Source organism: Rhinolophus ferrumequinum, chromosome 27 (assembly GCF_004115265.2).
Source record: "Rhinolophus ferrumequinum isolate MPI-CBG mRhiFer1 chromosome 27, mRhiFer1_v1.p, whole genome shotgun sequence".
NCBI lineage: Eukaryota > Metazoa > Chordata > Mammalia > Chiroptera > Rhinolophidae > Rhinolophus > Rhinolophus ferrumequinum.
Window position 1 is genome coordinate 18,484,962 of NC_046310.1, and position 20,387 is coordinate 18,505,348.

Sequence of the window (20,387 nt, forward strand, 5' to 3'; positions counted from 1 at the left end):
CATTTGGACACTTCCTCCTCTCTTACCACCCACATCCAACCTTCTATTAAGTCCTGTTGATTTTGCTTCTAAAAAATACCTGAAATCTCACTTCTTCCCATTCCTACCTCAGTATCTTGGTTCAACCCTCCATCTTCTCTTACCAGAACAACTGTAATAAACTGCTAACTTCTCAGTTTCCACTATAGCCCATTCTTCTTTCCCCTTTCCTACCCAAGTCATGCTACCATCAGAGTGATCTGTGTAAAACATGAATTTGATGCTGTCACTCTCTCCAGTGGCTTCCCGAAGCTCTAAGATGAGCCAGATTCCTTCATCTGGCTTACCTGACCTAGGTAGTTCTTGTCAACTTTCTGGGCTCATCCCATGCCCTCCTCTTCCCCCACTTCATGATCCAGCCACGCTGCTCTCATCAGCCTCCTTTCTGGCTGCACATTGCTTTTTCCTCCTCAAGAGCTTATGCACAGGCCAAAGATGTTCTTCTCCCAGAGCCCAACCACATAAACACCCATCTTCCTACAGGTGTCAGCTTAAATGTGACTTTCTCATAAAGGCCTTTGCTGGATTCCACCCTCCCTCCCACAACAACTAAATAATGTCTTTTGTATTATTTTTATCTCCTAGTACCATGTTATTTTCTCTTAAGGAATATAGCATATCTATCATAAAATTTTAGTACATATGTTGGCCCATGTCGTCTATTCTGTAATAAAATGTAGATACCATGGGACTTTGAATATAGAAGGCTCCCAATAAATATTTGAGCACCCTGAAAGGACAAATACCTAGTTGACAATACCATTTTCCAGAGTCACACAGATCAGAAATGTATTGATTCTTGGAAGTTACTTCTGGATTTCTTCCCTGAGACTCTTGAAAAAGAGACACTTTTGAAAAAGAAACATTTTAAAATAATTTCTTCAAAATATGAAAAAAAAAACACCAAACAAACAAACGAACAAACAAAAACACTCTACTGTCAAAGACCCTGCCCGAAGTACAGCAGACTTCAGCTCAGTTTTCTTTCCTGTTGTTCCACACGTGCAAACTCTCATCCAGAGAGGGAAGCCGGGTCATCAGATGGAAGGTCAAGAGGGGACTCCATGGGGACACATGTCACATGATTGGGGTTGTCTACTGAATGTAAGATGATACCCAGACATGAAGGCATTCCGGGGGATCGTGTGCTTGCTAAAGAACAAGGGCCATTGAGCAAGCAGTGTGTCCTTCTGTCTTTTCTCCCCTTGGTCCTGGCGGGAGTTGTTGGGAGTGAGGGCAGCGGACAAGAAAGAAAGCATTTTTAGTTTCTCCTTGATGATGAGAAGTAAGACATTTCGGGATGCCTCAGGCAAAGGCATCTTTTTCAAAGTGGTCCTCCCTCTGGATTGTCAGGTGTCATTCCAAAAGGGCAATAGAGAATGCCATGGAAAACTCTAGATTAGGAGTTGGCAAGCCTTTGCTTTAAGGAACCAGATAATAAATATTTTAGACTTTCCCATACAGTCTCTGTTGTCACAGTTACTCAGCTCTGTTGTTGTAGCATGAAAACAGCCGTAAATAATACATAAATGAGAAAGCATGGCTGTGTTCCCATACTACTTTATGAGCAAAAAATTGGAATTTCATATAATTTTTAAAGGTCATGATATATTATTTTTCTTTTGATTTTTTCCAACCATTTAAAAATGTAAAAGCTATTAGTTTCAGATGTTACAAAAACAGAAGGCCTGCTGGATTTGGCCCCTGGGGTTTTCTGTCTCCTATTCCAGATGCAGAAACAGTAAGCCCAAAGCAATGCACGTCTATAATTGCTCCACCTGTTGTCCTCAGTATTCAAATTCTATTTTTCTTTAAAATACTTTTCAGTGTCTTCATTAAGGAAACAAAAAGAGGCACTTACATTTATTGAGCACTATGTGACCGAAATTAAGTCAGGCACTTTCTGTGCATTAACTTAGGTCAATTTCAGAAGACCATAAGGTTCACTCCCACTTAAAGATGATAAAATTGAGGCTAAGAAGCACTAGATGCTAATATGTTCAATTATTAGTTCAATGGTCATAAAACTAGTGCTAGGACAAAACCCAGTTCTGTCTGGATCCAGAACAGCCCTACTGAGGAGCAGTATACCCTTTCCGATATAATAATCTGCCTCTGAGTTGGGCAACCGATAAAAAGCAATGCCCAGTAGTTACCAGCTCATTTCTTCGAAATTGTCAAGCTCTCAAAGGGTTCACGGTTCAAAAAGGCCAACAGGCTATACATGGCATAATTAATTGCAGATGCTCGTTTTCTTGCTGGTACAAAACTCTGTGAAATTATCATACAAAATGATAACCAGAATAATAACCATTTTTGAAATAGAAATTTTCTGAGATAAGCATTTTTTCCAGCCTTTTCAGGAGCTGTGCTGGCTGCCATTTTAACAGCTGGCTGGTTACATATTACTATAAATGCAGTTTCATCTGGTTCAGCTGAAGACTCATTCTAGGAAATTACAGACATAGAAAGATGCTGAATCTAGGGATGGAGTGGACCCGACTCCCCTCCTACTCAGATAATTCTCCAGTGGCACTGGTGGTTCAGGAAAACATGATCACACTGAATCACTGAGAACTCACTTTAGCTTCTAGATTTACAAGGACACTGGCCCAAGGACAGTGGTTGAAAAGCTTAGTCAGAATCTGACTGAATAGATCAATGACCACCATTTGCTGAGGCGGCCTGAGTGTTTTTATTTTACAGTTTCCTGACTCCCTTGGACTGAATGTATCATCAGCCAAATTCCAGGAGATACGGAAAATACTAGGAAGCTCAAAATTGGGATCAAAGACAAACTCCTGACAATTGCAGAACCGATGCTTTTCAGAGCAAAGCAGAAAGTACGGGCTAGTTGAAAAAAATAAATCCTTCTAGATAATCGAAGTGTTTACAACTACTAAGTACCAAATCTATGGAACACTATGGAGAGGAGGAATTTAAATTCCCTGCAATACTATTACATAAATTAAAAATACATACAAGCATATATTTTGAAGGAAACATACAAACAAAAGGATATATTAAACCCAATACAATGCTTGCCTGTAAGTGTGTGTGTGTGTGTGTGTGTGTGTGTGTATGTGTGTGTGTGAAAATGGAGTGGGATACAAAGGTTAAAAGGGATAAGAGTGTGAGAGAGTAACAAATGCATTCTGCTCCTGAAGTTACTCCAGCAAAACACAAACAAACAAACAAAAACATTAGATTTGCCTAGAATCACGATAGTTGAAGGGCATATTTTCCCTGACAAAAAGGTTATCCAATCTGAATGAGATACAAAAGATTACTACCTCACTTAAAACCACTTAATTAGCAGATCCTAATGCTTGGAGAAAGGTATATTGGCCCTACAACTTGTTCCCAAAGGAAAAGATTCATGCCTTTCCTTTTCTCCAGTATTGGAGTATTTATTATGACTATGAATTTTGACAGCATATGGAAATCAAAGTACTTTAAAAATCCATCCTTTATGAAAGAACTTAAATGTCTATAATAAATAATCATACTTTCATTTGTTACAGCATTCTACAATTTTCAAACACTTTCACCCATCTCAGCTTATTTGAGCATCACAAATATCCTGTGAGTTAAGAAAGTTGAGTAATATCCTGTGAGTTATTCCCATTCATAAATGAGATTATTTTGGTTCAGACAAGTACCATGCCCAAAACCACTTGGATGATAACTATGTGGCTGAAATGACTCATTTGTTCCCTCACACACGTATTCCTTCACTTATATTCCCTCTGTCTCAGTAAATAGCACAGCCATGCAAACGGTCCTCAACCAGAAACCAGGCAGGCTCGTCCTGCTCTAACGCTTCCCCGAGACATTTGCGTGATTTGCTCTTCACCTCATGAGACCTCAGCTCAAATGTCACCTCCTTAGCGCAGCATCTCGTGACGATCCCATCAGAGCTGCTGCCTCCCATCACTCTGTCCCATAACCCTACTGCACTTCCATCGCATACTTATATCGTGTGTCTGATTATTTGTTTATTATATGTCTCTCCTACTAGAATATGAGCTCCAGGAGAGGAGAGAGTGAATCTCTTTTATATATAACCTTGTAGCACTTCTTCGAACACTTTTTGGTCTATAATAGGCACACAATAAATAGTGTTGAGAATGAAAAATGAAACTTAGATTCCTCTTTCCTTTATTGCTCTCATCCAGTAGCTCACTAATTCTTCTAAATTATATAAGAATCTGTTCTCTCTCCATCCTTACTTCCACTGGTTAACCTAAAGCTTCCAACACTTCTTTTCTAAAGGAGTACCATATATTCCCAAGTGGTCTCCCTCTCTTCACTTTACCTTTTCCCCTCTTCATTCTACACCTGGCTGCTAAGGTGATCTGTCAAAGCACATATTTTACCACTCTCCTGTCTAAAGCATTCAAAGGCTTACTGTAGCTTGCAGCTTACAATGTGAACGCGTTAGTGTGGTATGCAGGTCTTTTCATGTTTGGTGCATCCAGCCTCATCTTTCCCAGCTCTTCTTCCTTTCTGTACTCCAATCATATTGACCCACTTACAGTTTCTAGTACTGTCTTCTTTTCCACTTCCTTACCTTTATAAATGCCATTTCTTTAATGTGACTATTTATCCACTCCACTCCCACTCAATTACTTTTTTCCTATGCTGTAATGTGATGGTACATAATTAATATTCAGTCGGGGCCAGGGAAGTGGGGGTGCGGAAGTGTCACTGGCTTATAGCATTTGCTGTTTTCCATGGTACATATAGTCCTACCATGGCTGATATCAAACTAGCAATGTGAGATCTCTGAACACGTAGTTGGAAGAGATATACAGTTGCATATCTTTATATAGTATTTCTATGTTCTTGAGGACATAAAACCCTCAAAAACATAGGTAATAGTAAGATGTAGTAAAATAAATAGGAAGTGATGAGTTTTAAGTATTTATTGCCTTTGTTTTTAATATAATTGAATTGTGAGCTTATATAATTTACTTTTTAATGATGGCAGTGTTTAAATAAGTTTGATAAATTCCTGAAATCTTAGCAGTCAGCTCTCATGAGCTGATAGGAGCTGGCTCCAGCATTCTACTGATTTTCTGTTTGTATTTCTTGTCTTCCACTTAGATCTTAAACATTTAAAGACAAAGGTCATAACTTAAACATATTTGTATCATCCCCAGTGCTTAACACATGGTGAGTTAGTAAATATTTGTTGAATAATTGATACACTTCTGGATTAAAGGCTGAACTACATGAGCTGTATAGCTTTCTGGTTGCCATATTGATTGTTAGAATTACCCTGGTAAGTGTACTGGAAATAGTTGTGCTGCTAAAAATATGATTGTACATTTTTGTATCCTGGAGATGACAATCCTTTTTCTGCTTGTTGAGTGGAATATATATCTTCTATAGGACCACAAGGGCATATTATATTTGCATATGCTTTCGCAGTGTTTCTTTATGGTTATAAATGTAATAAAAATATAAAAATATAACTCATGAATTGCCAACATAGTCTAAGATCAAATTAAAACTAAAGTTGCGTCTATTTCTTAGTTAAATATTTCAGAAATGCACTCCTTTAAAGGGCCAGACTGTAATTACTAGCAGTTAATTATGTTACAGAAACTAAGTGAAACTCTGCAATTAATTATGCCATACAAATGATATTTGTGAAATCAGATCTGGTGTTAAGAAATGAAATTGTTTTTTAAATTGCCGTAAAAAAAGTTTTTAATTCATTTCTTAGTGCAATTTGTTACATGCTAAGATAAACGTTTTCATCTTTTTCTAAATAAGGGGAAAATATGTGTCCATTGTTAGGACTGAGTGCTGACTTCCAAATGCTTTACATGCCAAACTGGAAGTCTCAAGCATTTTTAAAAGACAGTTTTATTGAGGTATAATTTATAGACAATACAATTCACTCATTTGTAAGTATATAACTCGATTATTTTTAGTAAACTTACAGGGTTGGATAGCAATCACCCCAATAAGCTTTAGAACATTTTCATCACTCCGAAAAGTTCCCTTTGCCCACTCGGGACCCCTGCTCCCACCAGCACTGCTAGGAGTCCACTGGTCTACTTTCTGTCTCTATGAATTTGCTTTTTCTGGACTTTTTAGACAAATGGAATCATTCAATATGCAGTCTTTGGTGTCTGGCTTCTGCCACTTAGCATAAGGTTTTTGAGGTTTACCCACATCTGTGGCATATATCTTACTGAATTTTTAAAACTGAAAATTAAAATATAATAGCTGTTTAATAGTTACTACATATTAATATACTATCACCATATATTAAGATAACTATTAACATATAGTTGCTATATCTTAATAGTTATTAATTAATATTTCACCATGCTATTCAAAGTCAGCTGTCTATAAGAAAGCCCAGCTTGTGTAGTTATTACACATGGAACGTGATGAATGAGCTGCAAACACTCAGCATAATTGACCTATAAGAATGGTTTTTAAAGTATATAGATTTAAAAAGTACATAGTTTTACCAATAGAACTATATTTGGAAAATATAGCTATAGATATACCTGTATTGATTTATTCCAATAGATTATATTATATAGCCACAAACAAATGAGCAAAATTGCCACTAGAAGGACCCATCATGTTAAGATTTGCACAAATAACTTCAAGTTCCTCCTGAAAATCTAATTAATTTGTCAAATAAATGGAATAATTAACATCTGATTTTTCTATAAACCAGTTTGAACGCTTTGAGGCTGCCATGGGCTTATCAATTATAAAAAGCCTGAAAGTCACAGAATATTCATGGATATAAACTATTGTACTTACAAATTATCCTCAAGTCTCTTCAAAGAGTCCAAAACTAGTGAATGAACACTGTCTAAGGAGCAGGATCCAAAGCAATTTAGGTTTGAAATATATCTAATTTTCATAACCCAGTCATTATGTAGCTTCCTTTTAATACTAGGAATTAAAACAAAAAAGAGGGGGTCATATTAGACATACAAACACATCATGTTGAGTGTCTATTTGGCATTTCATTTTAACTTTAACAAATTGCAACCAAACTGGGGTAAAGCCTGCATATATAATACCATCCTATACATTATACCCAGTTTGGTTGGTTTAGAAAAAATAAAAGATTATCATCAAATTTTGAGCAATAATTTCAGAATTAAAGAATAATATTGAAGAATCTTAGTCCAATATTGACACTATTTTCCTCACTCGACTGGAAAAAACTTCTGGTCATCCAAATGAAGAACCATTTCATATTGTTTTATATCTTTTATAATATTGTATTTTATTATGATATTATATTTCTGTCGAAATTCTGTCGAATTCTTTCGAAATTGAAGAACCGGAAGATTTATAATCCCAGATCACTGTTGAAGCTGGATCTAGGACAGCTGTCACATTCCTTGTCACAGGCTTGTTCATCAGTATACAGGACATTTGAGTGAGGGAGAGGCTTGATTTTAGAGGCCAAAATTTCTGCTGTAAAATTCTTGTGTTAACCTGGAAGAAACAGTCTTCATGATGTTATATCCTCATTGTGTGTTTGTATCCTCGTTAACAACCATTTATTGAGCACCTGGTATATCCCAGATACCAAGGAAATAAAGATAATTAAGGTAAAAATACTGTCTCAAAGTCCGTTAGAGTCTAGCTGAGGAATAGACATGTTTATACTCAAGGCAGCAAAGTTTCACAATATGGTATTGAACACAGCAGAAAGGGAGATTTCTTTTAACATGCCAGCCTGTGTTACATTTTGAACTCTCGACGCCTTCTACTTCTTTCTTTCATTTGTACAGTGTTTTTCATACCAGTGTTTGCTACCCACACTCCCACCCCTGCCCATTCAATATGAATGAATTGTGTGGATATCAACTGCAGGAAAACTTTAATGATGGCTCCAGAATTTAATGATTGCTTTGGCCTTAATACTTTTCATTCTATTTGGCTTGAAGATCTCTTGGTGTAACAAAATGCCTCAACACTCAACCTATAAATACCTTTCAATACTGAACAATTAAATCATGTACATGGTCATCCACATGATTAAATCATTTACATGCAAATAATCACCCAAAAGAACCAATGTGAATTAGTACTCACTTAACTGGACTCAGATTACTCAAATTCCTCAGATCCTCCATCCTATTTCTAACATATCTAATAGAAACAGGAACGGAAAACAGGCCCTGACAGTCTGACAGGTTTTCTGACATATCAGTAGAGAGAAGATTCATGTCTCAGAGTCTATTCTAAGAACCTATCATAACTGGAACGAAATGCTTGATAGTATATAGAGCAGTTCCCCACCAGAGTCTAATTCTTTGGTGGAACTAACTAATACTGCTCATATATAAATGGTGGAAAATGGAGCCAGATACTTAATTATTGTGTTGTTCTTCGGGTTCCAGCAGTCAGCTAGTTCCATTGTAGTAACAGTCGTAATGAGCTTTTACTTGCTTATTCTAACTCTGAGATAAAGCATTTGCTACATTAATAACAAAGTATAATCCCAAATTTTGAAGCTTTTATTTTCTTACCTTTGGGATAGTACATGTTATATTAATAACAAAGTACAATCCTATATATTTGTTTTTTCTTATCTTAAAATTTTCATTTTAAAAATTTAGAAAGTAGAAAAACATAAAGAAGAAAATAAAAATCATCTCTTTGAGGTCCCATAGAGAATCATTGTTAATATTTTGGGATATATACATTCAAATTTTTCTAAGTAGAAATACACATACACACACACGTATACATCTATATGTTTTTCTACAAAAATGGATTCATACATACATAAAAAATTAAAAGCTGTTTTACTTAACATTGTACATAAACATTATCCATATTAAATATTTTCCAAAACATAATTTCATGGGGGTGCATGGCATTCTCTAATACTATGGTTTATTGAGTGCCTTTGATACCGTAAATATTTTTTAGATATATTATAAAATACGTGTGTATATTTTACATATAAATGTATTATACATACAACATATTTATAAAATACGTAAAAATTTACATTACATTACATTTTATTATATTCTACATTTATATGATATCTGAATTATTTAAACTATTAATCATTTAAATTAATAATTCCCCAATTATTGGACACTAGATATTAATATTTTACTATTAGAAATAACCCTGTGAGAGATTTCCGGTCAAGATGGCAAGGTAGGTAACTGCTGTGCTGGCCTCCTCTCGTGACCACATCAGAATCACAACTAAACTACAGAACAACCATCACTGAAAATCGCCTGAAGTCTAGCTGAACCAAAGCCCTACGACTATGGACATAAAGCAGTCACCTCAAGACTAGTAGGAGGGGTGGGATGCGGAAAATAGATTTTAATTGTCAATAGCACTTAAAATAGGAATTTCAGTTGCTGATTTTCCTGTCTGTCTTCCTTATTATATTGGAAGTTCCTTGATGTAAGAGATATTTCTTGTTCAGTTTTGTGTTTCAAATCTTTATCATGGGGTCTGGCACATTGTTTTCACTAGATAAAAACTTGAAAAAATGTCTATATTGAAACAATTGAACTACCCATGTCATACTCTTACCTTTTAAAGTTCTTTGACTCTAAGACATGACTTTGTGATTTTCTTTTGGATTTTGCCTGCCTCAGTCCAAAGTCATCACTATTTACTGTGTATTTGTTCACAAAACCACCGTCATCCCCCAAGAGGATGTCATCTCGACAGAACTGGTTGGGCAGGGACACGACACACACACACAGGAGGCAGTGATCCATAGGCTTTATGACAAAATAGTTTTCCTAGAAACGGAACAATGCTTTTAGTACGTTATTATTACATTGCTCTAAATAAGAAATTATATATGTTCCCTGTTATTTAATTAAAGTTTTACTTCTGATGTTTCTCATTTTAGAGACTCCCACAGTGTTAAAGGGGCTTGGAAAGAAAACAAGGTTAACCAAGTAAATGTTAGTGAACACTCACTGTGAGCCCAGCATTCTGTTTTGGGGTATTTTGTGGGGAAAAGGGTGAGGTTCCTCCCTCCCTCTGGCTCAGTAGTGATGAGACTTTCTGACGTAATACTGTGAGTGTCCCCGTCTTGGATTTGTAAGGCAGTATTAACAGGAAGCAGAATTGAAAGAGGGCAAGCCTCAGAGACTCAGCTTTCTCAGGAAAATAGGGACAAGTTCATGAGCGGAAAAGGAAAGGGCCAGAAAGAATAATGGAATTTTGGAATACATGTCAGGAATGGGAAGTGAGTTGGCAAGCACAAGAAAGAGATTGACAGAAGCCACTGAGCACTCAGGTCCGTCTGCAGACCTTGAATTTAGAGTAATGCCAAGCAGTGTGGCTTTGTGTGTTCCCGTCAGGGCTCAGCCTCTGTGCAGGAGCACAGAGAAGGGCTATAGCATCTATCAGGATGAGAGTTTGGAAGGTAGAGATGCAGCGTGAGGAAGACTTCTGCCCAGATGACCATCCCAAGTGGGTGCAGGTGGGAAAGGAAAGAGAGAAGAGGGATGGGGACTCAAGTGTGGAAGAGGATGCTTTCAAGGAACTGGAGGCTTCCACGGGATTGAAAAGAAAGTGAAAACAGGAGAGAGCTGAAATAAGTGCAATCAAATGACAGGACATGAGACAGGGACACATCACATAATAAAGTACATTAAGCAACCAGCTGCCTTTTTAAAAATCATCGTGCCATCCCTAGTTGGTTACAACATTGTGGACAAGCATTAGAAGCTTAGTTTTTCACCACGACTACGGGCAAGTGTGGCACTGTGGGGACAGAGCCCCAGAAAGCAGTTTCCAGGCTCTCGGCCTCATGTGGAAAGATGCTGGCTCAGGTAGTAGATGGCCATCAGCTGTGGCTGGTTGGCCGTCAGCTGTAACCATTGAGCCATTGGCCACTAATATAACTGCCGCGGCTACAGAAGGAAGTTGAGGAGAGAGGAGGAGACTGAAGGAGAGTGGAGGAGAGTGGAGGAGAGTGGAGGAGAGTGGAGGACAGTCGGTCAGTTGGCAGCAAAGCGGACAGCAGGTCGCACGTCATGTAAACCCAGCCTCCAGTGAGACCATAGTGGTTTGACTTCCCTACCTATGGCTCCGTGGGTGTTCCTTTTTGGCCTAGCCATATCCTGCGTTCTTGTGTGGGGAGCGGGACCAGAGACCCCGCAGGCCGCCCCGCGTGACAACTGGTCCAGCGAGCTGAGTCCCCCGCACGACAGGCACGAAGGAAGGTTATAGTATTTCTTAATCCTCCGTGTCCTTCAAATCAGCCTGCTTCCTGCGGGCATTTTTTTTTTTTTATAACTTCTCCCCTCCTTAAGACCCTATTGCACTTGTTCCATTTTACCATAAAATTTTCTGCACCATTATATTATATTTTTTCATGAGATCCCTCAATACTGAATTGTTAGCACATAGGGAACATGTTCATTACTTCTATGTACCTGCAAATGCTCAGTAAATATTGTGAATCGGTTAAGTGGTAACATTTCAGCCACCAAAGGGGTTAACATTCACATCTGCCCCACTAGATTTTTTTTTTTTTTTTACCAGAATTAGGCATTTGATTTTAGTAATTTTCTTACCAAAAGAAGCTGGAGTGGATAGAAAAGCTTTGAACGTGACAGCATGAGTGGAAGTAGAATGCTAATACTTGGATTTAGAGAAGACTGTAAAAGAACGGAATTAGCCTCTCTCTCTCAAAAACAAAACAAAACAAAAAACAAAACAATACCCTCAAATTAAATACACAGCAAATGGAAAGAATGCTCCCTTTTTACTAGACTCCTAGAAGGTTAATGCAGAACTTGATTATTTAGTTAAACACTCTCATGAGAAAGGGCATTGCTAGTATCCTACTGGTGTGGAAAAGACAATCTCGCTTCTTTGAGTATTTCTCTTGGCACAGTTACCTGGCTGTTCCCTTGAGCTTTATAATCCCAGACAATAATGGTCCTTTCTGTAGTGGCAACAATTCGTTTCAGCTGTGAGAGGTAATCACATCCTGTAATCCAGGAGGTATCCTGATAGAAAAGCACAGAATTGGGGGCAGGAGGCAGCATTTATTGTGTTTATTCTATCAATGGTGAACGATGCTAAAGAGTAGATTAGTTACTTTAAAAGCCCCATTTGCCCCCTTGTTTGCAGAGGAGTCCGGCAATGTCTCTTCTTTTATGTCTTGTGGGGAGCCTCTTGTCTTTGCCCCTTGCACCCTTACCCTGAGTTGCTGGGCACCATCAGCTGGAGAACGACACCACTAGTGCCTGGCACAGCTGTGGAAGCCGCAGCAGCTGGCAGAGCAGCCAGGCATCTCTGTGCACTATTATTCACTCAGGTGAGAACATTTCTTCACAGGGACACACAGGGAGACTAGATTCATCAAGTGCTCTGGCCCTGTCCCCATGCTTAGAATTTTTTAGTTAGAAAAGAACTCAGTGGTCATCTGGCCAATGATCAAGTTGAGGCCAACGGGTTTGTCTTGTGTCACCCAGTTGGGACGGGTAGGATCCGCAATATCAAGGGCAACACACTAATGATGAACAACAAACAGCTCCCACTTCTGAGCGCCCACTATGCTGGAGACTGCTGGAGTGCTTCAGGCACGCCACTGAATCTTCTGGAAAACCCATTCGGAATGGGGGGCGGGGGGGGGGAGGGGGGGAGAGAGAGAGAGGGATGGAGGGAGAGGGAGGGAGAGGGAGGGAGCGAGGGAGGGAGGGAGGGAGAGAGAGAGAGAGAGAGAGAGAGAGAATGTGTGTGTGTGTGTGTGTATCAAGCGTTTCCCCGACTCTCAGAAAACCTCTGGGATTCTGAGAGCAAGCCACCATAGCTTTACATCTGTGGCAAGCTGCCTTTCCCAGTTAGCAATATGGATTAAATAAATTACAGAATTGCACTAGAATTTTATACTGTTTTCAAGTTTAAAGTAAAGTGTTTTAATTTTTCTTTTTCCATTGGCTATTTCCTTGTTGTTCTCACAACTTGGGATGTCTCCATTGTTTACATTCCTTGGCAGTGGGTGCTTGGAAGAACATAGGTGAAGCTTTTAAATGGAAGCTTCCAGGAGTAATCAGTTTCCAAGCAATTCTCTGCCATCAGTTTAAATCCAGAAAGCAAGATCTGGGTCCCCTTGGCTGTTGCTCAAAGTTTAAAGTCAATAAACCTAAATTTACAATCAATGAAAAGATCTTACTATCCGAGAACCTCATTGAGATTCTGCTTAGTTATGGAGGAGCCATCATCATCCTCGCCCTAAATTTGACTTACTTAGAAATTTTAAAAGTGGACTTACTGTAACACTGGTGCTGGTCTGCACTCTCATCTATAAAAAAAAAAAAAAAAGGAAGAGAATAATGAAATCTAGTTGACACTACAATTAAAGGTGAGAATGCTGACTCTTAAACAACACAGTATCTCCTTAGTTTAATCTCACTTGTCATTCCACCTTTCTTGAGTCTCCTCCCTGTTTCTCCTTCCTCTGAAGACCCTCGCTCTGTGGAATAAAGCTCTGTTTGGTTTGGCCACGGTTTCTGCTTGTCTGGCTTATCTCATTCTTTAGTTATTCAGAGCCAAATTTGTTATCAAAACTTGGGAATGCAAAACAATACGAACAGCAATGGCAAGAGTAGTTTAAAGAACGCTAAATAGCTCAATTTGAGTATGGAGTGATGTGGGGGAAAAAACAGTTCTTTATTTGAAAGTTATCTCTCAAGTTATTGAGAGAATGACATTCTCTCCAGTGGGCTCTTCTTTTATTCAGTAAGTGTCTGTTGAATGAGTGTCATGCCCTGGGCACAATGGTGGTTGAGGATCGTAGATTTGTTCCCTGCAGAGTTAGTTGGGAGCCGCCTCTTATATCCTTAAGGCGTGTTAATTGTTTAGTTGAAGTATCTTAATGATCTGATTTCTTTTGCCTGCTCAGAGGTCTAGGAAATGGCTGCCCAGAAGGAATGGATTATATGAAAAAGAAAATGGGGCAATTACTAAAAACTGTTAGTGGTGGTCATTGCAATCTATCTTTTATCTGAAGAGTTCAAAAGGTTTTCCCACCAGGGACTTATTTCTAAATGGAAAAAAGAAAAAGTGTAAGGAAATTGGTGAGCAGAGAATGGAACACGTGTGGTTACTCTTCAATTTTTTGACTTCCATCTTTAGTGGAAGTCACTAAGTTCTCTTATCATCTTTAAAAGTTTCACAATCCTTATAGATATCTTTTGAATTTTTAAAATGTAGCCTTTTTTGCAGGAATTTTTATTAATGACATTTACACTCTGGATTACCAAGCCCTCCAGAGAACACCAAGAAAATTCTTAAATGTATTTATTCAACTTCAGATAGATCCTAAATTATGGATTAACCTGTTATAAGATATTTTAAATTATTAATGACTATCTTTTAATAAATTATTCCTGTGATCTACCCTACCAAATTACTTTTCCCATAAAATGTGTCATCTTATTTTTAAGGCATGCAAATTCAAAATACTGTTTATTCCTGGTGTATCCAATCTTAAAATAATTGTTCAAGCAATCTTTTCTCTCCAGTTACATCATCTTATAAGAAACAGATGTGAGTGTCTGTGTGCTTATACATGTGTTATCTGAAAACGTGTGAGTGAGTTAGTGTGTTTGTATGTGTGTGAGAGAGACACAACTCTGGAAGTAGGATAATGCCACCTCACTTATTTCCCTTAATCCTGAACCATTTCATTATAAGGATCATTATTTTCCTTCTCATATTTTTCTTTAGATACCATCGTAATTCTATTTTTGAGGAAATAAAGGTAAAAAAAAAATGAGCAGGGAAATAACGCACTGAAAAAAAGAGACTGAGGAAGACGGTCTCATTTTGTTTCCACATCATTTGTTCATAATCCCAACTGCCAGCATTTTCTGAGAGTTCACAGTGATGCTAAGCACTTTAAGTGTATTAATTCATTTAATCAGCACAACTAAGTACCAAGGGAGAGAAATTCTCTGGCTCTGAATGAAGAGGAGATGAATAATGTGGAGATGGGCCCAGGCTCCACACCCACACCCAGAATCGCCCACCGCTCCACCTCCAGGTGCAGGTGGCCCTTCCCTGATAGACTCCAGCTGCCTGGAATGGAGACCACTGAAGGGCTGAGAACTATTGTTGAACTTTTAGTCATGTGATGATTATTTTAATGTTTTACTTGTGTAAAGCTTGCCTCTCGTTGCGAATCAACTAAGAATTGGAATTACTTTTTGATATTTAGCACCAAACATTTGCCTTCGATTTTCGTAGTGAAATTCAATGTAGACATTATCATCATACATTCCATTAAACTCTCTCCTGTTTAAAAAATAGAAGTCCAAAACTTATAAATCCAGAAAGAGATCACACGAATAAGAGCAATGCCTTCCATTCATATGGGAATTTATTGTTCATACAGTGCTTCTGCATTCATGACCTCATTTGACCTTCACTGAAGTCCTGTGAGGGAGAGAGGACTGTCCTACTGTCCTCATTTTACAGATGTAAAAAAAGAAACGTGAAAAGATACAAGTTGGCTGATTCAGTTCCCTACTTAACATCATAGCTGGTAAAATAAAGGGGCTAGAAGTTGAGCCATTTTTTTTACTCCAGGTTCAAAGTTCTTGTTTGGAACTTTTATTACTTGGGAGGATTATGACAAAATCACTTGGTTTGTGAGTTTTTCTGACTTTATCTGAGAAATTATCCAGGATTTTCCTTTAATTGTGCTGATGTCACATGGGTCAATATGACACCCCGAGGAACAATGCCAAACGCAGTTATCAAAAGTCTCAAAAATTTCTCTGGGGCTCAGCAATCTCCTCATTTTAGTCACATTTGGTTTTATTTTGTTAGAATAACTCCAAAATATGGTTTATGGTTTCTGCTGCACTTGATACGTAATGAATAATGTATAGACAAAACAAAAGAGAGGAAGAAAGGAGTTGGGAGGGAGGAAGGGAAGAAGGGAAGGACAGGGAGGAATCCAAGATTTCAAATTACCTGGCTATTAAAGACTGTTATTAATCCTTTCTGAGAAGCCGCTATTAGTAAATCCAACTGAGGAATCTTGACAATGCACTTTATCACATCCCGTCTTCTACTACCTGTCAAAGGTATAATATTCAGTTCAGCTTCTAGCAGTAAAGATCCTTAAAAGTCATTTGTTAGTTTTGTTTAAAAAAAAAAAAGTAAAGAAAAGAAAAGGAAAGCAGCCAACTTTTGCTAGAAAACCCTAGTTACTTAAAAATTAATGTAGACTAAAACCATAAAAATGATTAAATGTTGTTTTTCAACTATCCCTAGAGATACTATAGCACTTTCCAACTAAATGTGGTGTATGAATTCCCATGAAAACACGAGATACACACCCTCCCCCACACACAGGTGCACATTTTAGAGGATGAGTTTTCCAACATCTTTTGCAATCATTTTTTTGAGATTCCCGCTCCCCCCATCTCAGGAATCCTTTGTTTGAGCTGTCACCATTATGGTTTACACAGAACAAAAACCTAATACTATCTCAGGCTTTCCAGTATAAAAGATGAGACTCCCTTAAAAGGTTATTAAGCTTTTTTAGGTATTATTTTGTGCATTTTGAAAAAAGCACTAGACACTTTCATGTTTCTTTGCCTGTGTGCTGAATTATAAAGTCACACATATTGGTCCTCTTCGCAGGGTGATTTGGTTTTTATAATTGTAAACTCTTAGAGAGGAACAGCAAGTGAATGATTTCATACTCTAGTTATATCACCCTAATCCATGCATCCTCAACAGAGAAAATGCTGCCCCCAAGAAGGTACAAATTGGTTCTTGGGAGTGTGTGAATGTCTCACTCTATTTGTCTATCATATATATATATATATATATAAATCATATATATATGATATCATATATGTGATATATATGTATGTGTGTGTATATAAGTGTGTGTGTATATGTGTATATATATATATATATATATATACACATGTGTATATATCTATATGGTACAAAAAAGATACACAGTATATCAGAGGTAGTAACATATCATGGGTTGGGGGAATGGGACTGGGAATGGTTTTGGGGTAAGAGGGGCCCAGCATTATAAAAAATATCTAAAAGGTTCCTTAGGGGATCAGTAATGAAAACCAGGCCGAGAACACTATCCTATTCCAAGCCACCTCCGTTCTCCTTGCTTCCACTCCTTTCCCACTTTAGCCTGTTTACAACACAGAGGACAGAATAAACATTTAAAGTATAACTCACACCATGCCCCCACTCTGTCTGCAGCCTTCTTGTAGCTTTCTGTGTCACTCCAAAGTCTTTAGCATGGCCACGGCCCTGGACATCTGCCCCCACACCCACTGGTGCCTCTGTAACCTGGTCTCCTACTAGTGTTCCCCCACTGCACTCCTGTCTGAAGTGTGTGGTTTGCCCTCTCATCCACTCCTGGTCTTTTATCACCTTCCCAGTGTGGTTTTCTCTGCCCCTTGTATTTAAAATCCCGGTATTTAAAAACCACGTTCTCATCTCCAAACCAACTTCTTCTTCCACAACCTGCTTGCTTTCATTTTTTTCTGTACCACTTAATACCTTCTGACATCTTACATATTTTACTTGTTTGATGTTTTTCATTGTCTGCCTGTCCCCACTGGAATGTAAATTCCATGAGGTCAGGGACCGTTTGTTCACTGTTGTGTCCCCAGCACTTGGAAAGCTACCTCACCCACTTGGTAGACCTTAACCAATGTTTGTTGAGTGAGTAAATGAACTACAGAACACAACTGCTACCTAGAAAGATGCTTTCAAAGTTCTGACTTAGGATGCCAGCAACCTGTGTGCCCTGCTCACTGGTCTCTGCTCAGCTCAGCGGTGGTGGCAGCAGGGACAGCCCTCTTGCTTATGCTCTGTGATGAGTTCCCACGACCAGAGGTTGGGCTCTGGTGAGGCCTAGTTTGGGCTAAGGAAGGGTTGAAGACAAAGGGGGGTTTGGTTCACAAATGACTGAAGTAAGTTCAGGTTCTTTTTTAGGGAAGACCAGATTCAACCTAAGCTGGGCCCTTTACTTCTGGGATGAGATGCGGGAGAACAGGGGCAGCTCCAAGGGCTGCCTTTCCTCTTCCTGGACCTCTCCCTTCCTGGAGGGCAAAAAGGAAAGAAAACTTGCAGTGTCAACAGTGGACAGGGATGGGAGTTCCTGGGTCCCAGGCTCAAATTTTAAAACAACTGACATGTAAACTGGAGACTTCCTAAACTGAGCTAACACCCCTGTGTGATTGGCCCCAAATGCACAGTTTTACATGTAGGGATGAGATAATCGAGGATGAGCGTGTGGGAAGGTGGTCTAGTTAGTGAAAACTTGAAAATTCAATTCTAAGAATATTTTAAAAGAAATGTGATTCCATTTGGGATTAGAGAACGCATTATTGAGGTGACAATGCAGAGAGCTTTAACTCACGAGCTGAATCTCCCCAGTGCAATGTGATATTCCCATCAGGGCAATGAGAATATTTCAAACTCAACTACAGGTACAGTTTTTTCCGATATTGCATATGAAACCGTCACTCCCTCCCTTCCCCTTACAACATATTTAGCAAGTACATAAAACAGGAAGTGATTCTATGGAAATGTTGCATCCTCAATATTTATTTTTGAGAAAATATTAAAACCCATATTCATTTGGAAGGTAAATTAACAATGTCACCTGAAATTACAACTCGCTGTTTTCTAGAAACGAGGAAAACCAAATTTTCTTCATCCATCTGGGCAGCAAGAGAATCCTCTTCAGAGGTGAAATATCCAAAGATCTAAAATCCCAAACAATACACAAAAACATGTACAATATCTCAGAATTGACTGTGAAGTAACAGATTTGATGTTGGTTGGATTTAAAGTCTTGGGTTAAAGGTCAACACCAGCAACTTACTTTTTAACCTACCCTGGAGCATTCCTTTAACATTTTTGAAGTTAGCAAATACAGTTTTAGATTTATAATAATTCACTTGAAATTCACTTTTGGGGCACACAGTTATAGGCATCCCATATAGTGTTCTACAAGGTCTGACAATTAAGACCAAGAACTTGTCGCAACGATGTTGCTAACCTTTTTTGCTATCAGAGGGATTATTTATTATGAATTTCTACCAGTTGGACAGTTAACTAAGTTTACTATTTGGAAGTGCTGAAAAGGCTGCGTGAAAAAGTTAGACGAAATAAACTTTTTGCCAACAATTCATGGCTCTTGCATCACGACAATGCACCAGCTCACATGTCACTGTCTGTGAGGGAGTTTTTAGCCAGTAAACAAATCACTGTATTGGAACACCCTCCCTACTCACCTGATCTGGCCCCCAGTGACTTATTTCTTCAGCCGAAGAGAAAGGAAATATTGAAAGGAAGACACTTGGATGACATTCGGGACATCAAGGGTAATACGATGACAGCTCTGATGGCCATTGCAGAAAAAGAGTTCTAAAGTTGCTTTGAAGGGTGGACTAGGTGCTGGCATCAGTGCATAGCTTCCCAAGGGGAGTACTTTGAGGGTGACCGTAGTGATATTCAGCAATGAGGTATGTAGCTTTCTTTTTTTTTAGGATGAGTTCACGAATTTAATTGTCAGAACTCACATGCCTCTTCTTTGAATTCATTTGAGTGTGTTTATGAATTTTCCACTGGAAACATAAACTAACATGGTACTGTAGGGAAAGTAGATTATACCTGTACCAGAATCTTCCACTAACCAGCTTTATAAATTTAACATACATTTTTTTTTGGATGTCTTCACATCTAATTTTTCTCATTATAAATTTAAGGGGCAGGCCTAGATGATAATTTAGTTGAGTTTTAAGCTTTCATTAGTCTGTAAATGTCAATTTTCCCCAGCGCATTTGCACCTAAAACCTAAAACAAGAAGTGTACTTTTTTGTGGCATTGCTGCAATAATTTTTAGATTTATATTCAGAGCCAGGTTTGTTCCTTTGTGGCTTTTAAAAGAGTAAACCTAGTTCTTATTACCTGATAAGACTAATATTGGCTGATAAAAAGCAGGTAGTGTACACTGAAATGAAGTTAGTCTTCCAGCATTGCATTTCCATTTTATAAATGATGGCTCTGAAGCCCAGAAAGGTTAGGTCACATGGATTGAAATAGAAGTGCCTCTTAGGAGCGTTGGCACAGATAGTTTGTGAGGAAAATGGCAGAACAATAAAAGGGAAATCTTCCTGCACCATTTTTTTCAAAACTCGTTTTCTTCAAATGTATAGTGTCTCAGATGCAGGTTACAAGTTTTTAAGATTTTTTTTTTTTACTAAACTTGCATATGATTTATAGGGACCCAAAGGACATAACAGGATAATGTCATGAAATTGCTGAAAAGACAGGGAGAA

General features: G+C 38.3%; 1 protein-coding gene across 1 annotated transcript in view; it reads right to left on the reverse strand.

The window, feature by feature from the left end:
• Positions 1 to 20,387, reverse strand: part of WDR64 (WD repeat domain 64) — a 90,473-nt gene that overhangs the window by 62,906 nt on the left and 7,180 nt on the right. The window contains exons 3-8 of the mRNA XM_033099668.1: positions 18,707 to 18,809; positions 16,024 to 16,127; positions 13,316 to 13,345; positions 11,937 to 12,047; positions 9,604 to 9,818; positions 6,838 to 6,972 (exon numbers count right to left, since the gene is read on the reverse strand). Coding sequence (XP_032955559.1) covers positions 6,838 to 6,972; positions 9,604 to 9,818; positions 11,937 to 12,047; positions 13,316 to 13,345; positions 16,024 to 16,127; positions 18,707 to 18,809 — 698 coding nt within the window. The remainder of the gene's footprint in view (positions 1 to 6,837; positions 6,973 to 9,603; positions 9,819 to 11,936; positions 12,048 to 13,315; positions 13,346 to 16,023; positions 16,128 to 18,706; positions 18,810 to 20,387) is intronic.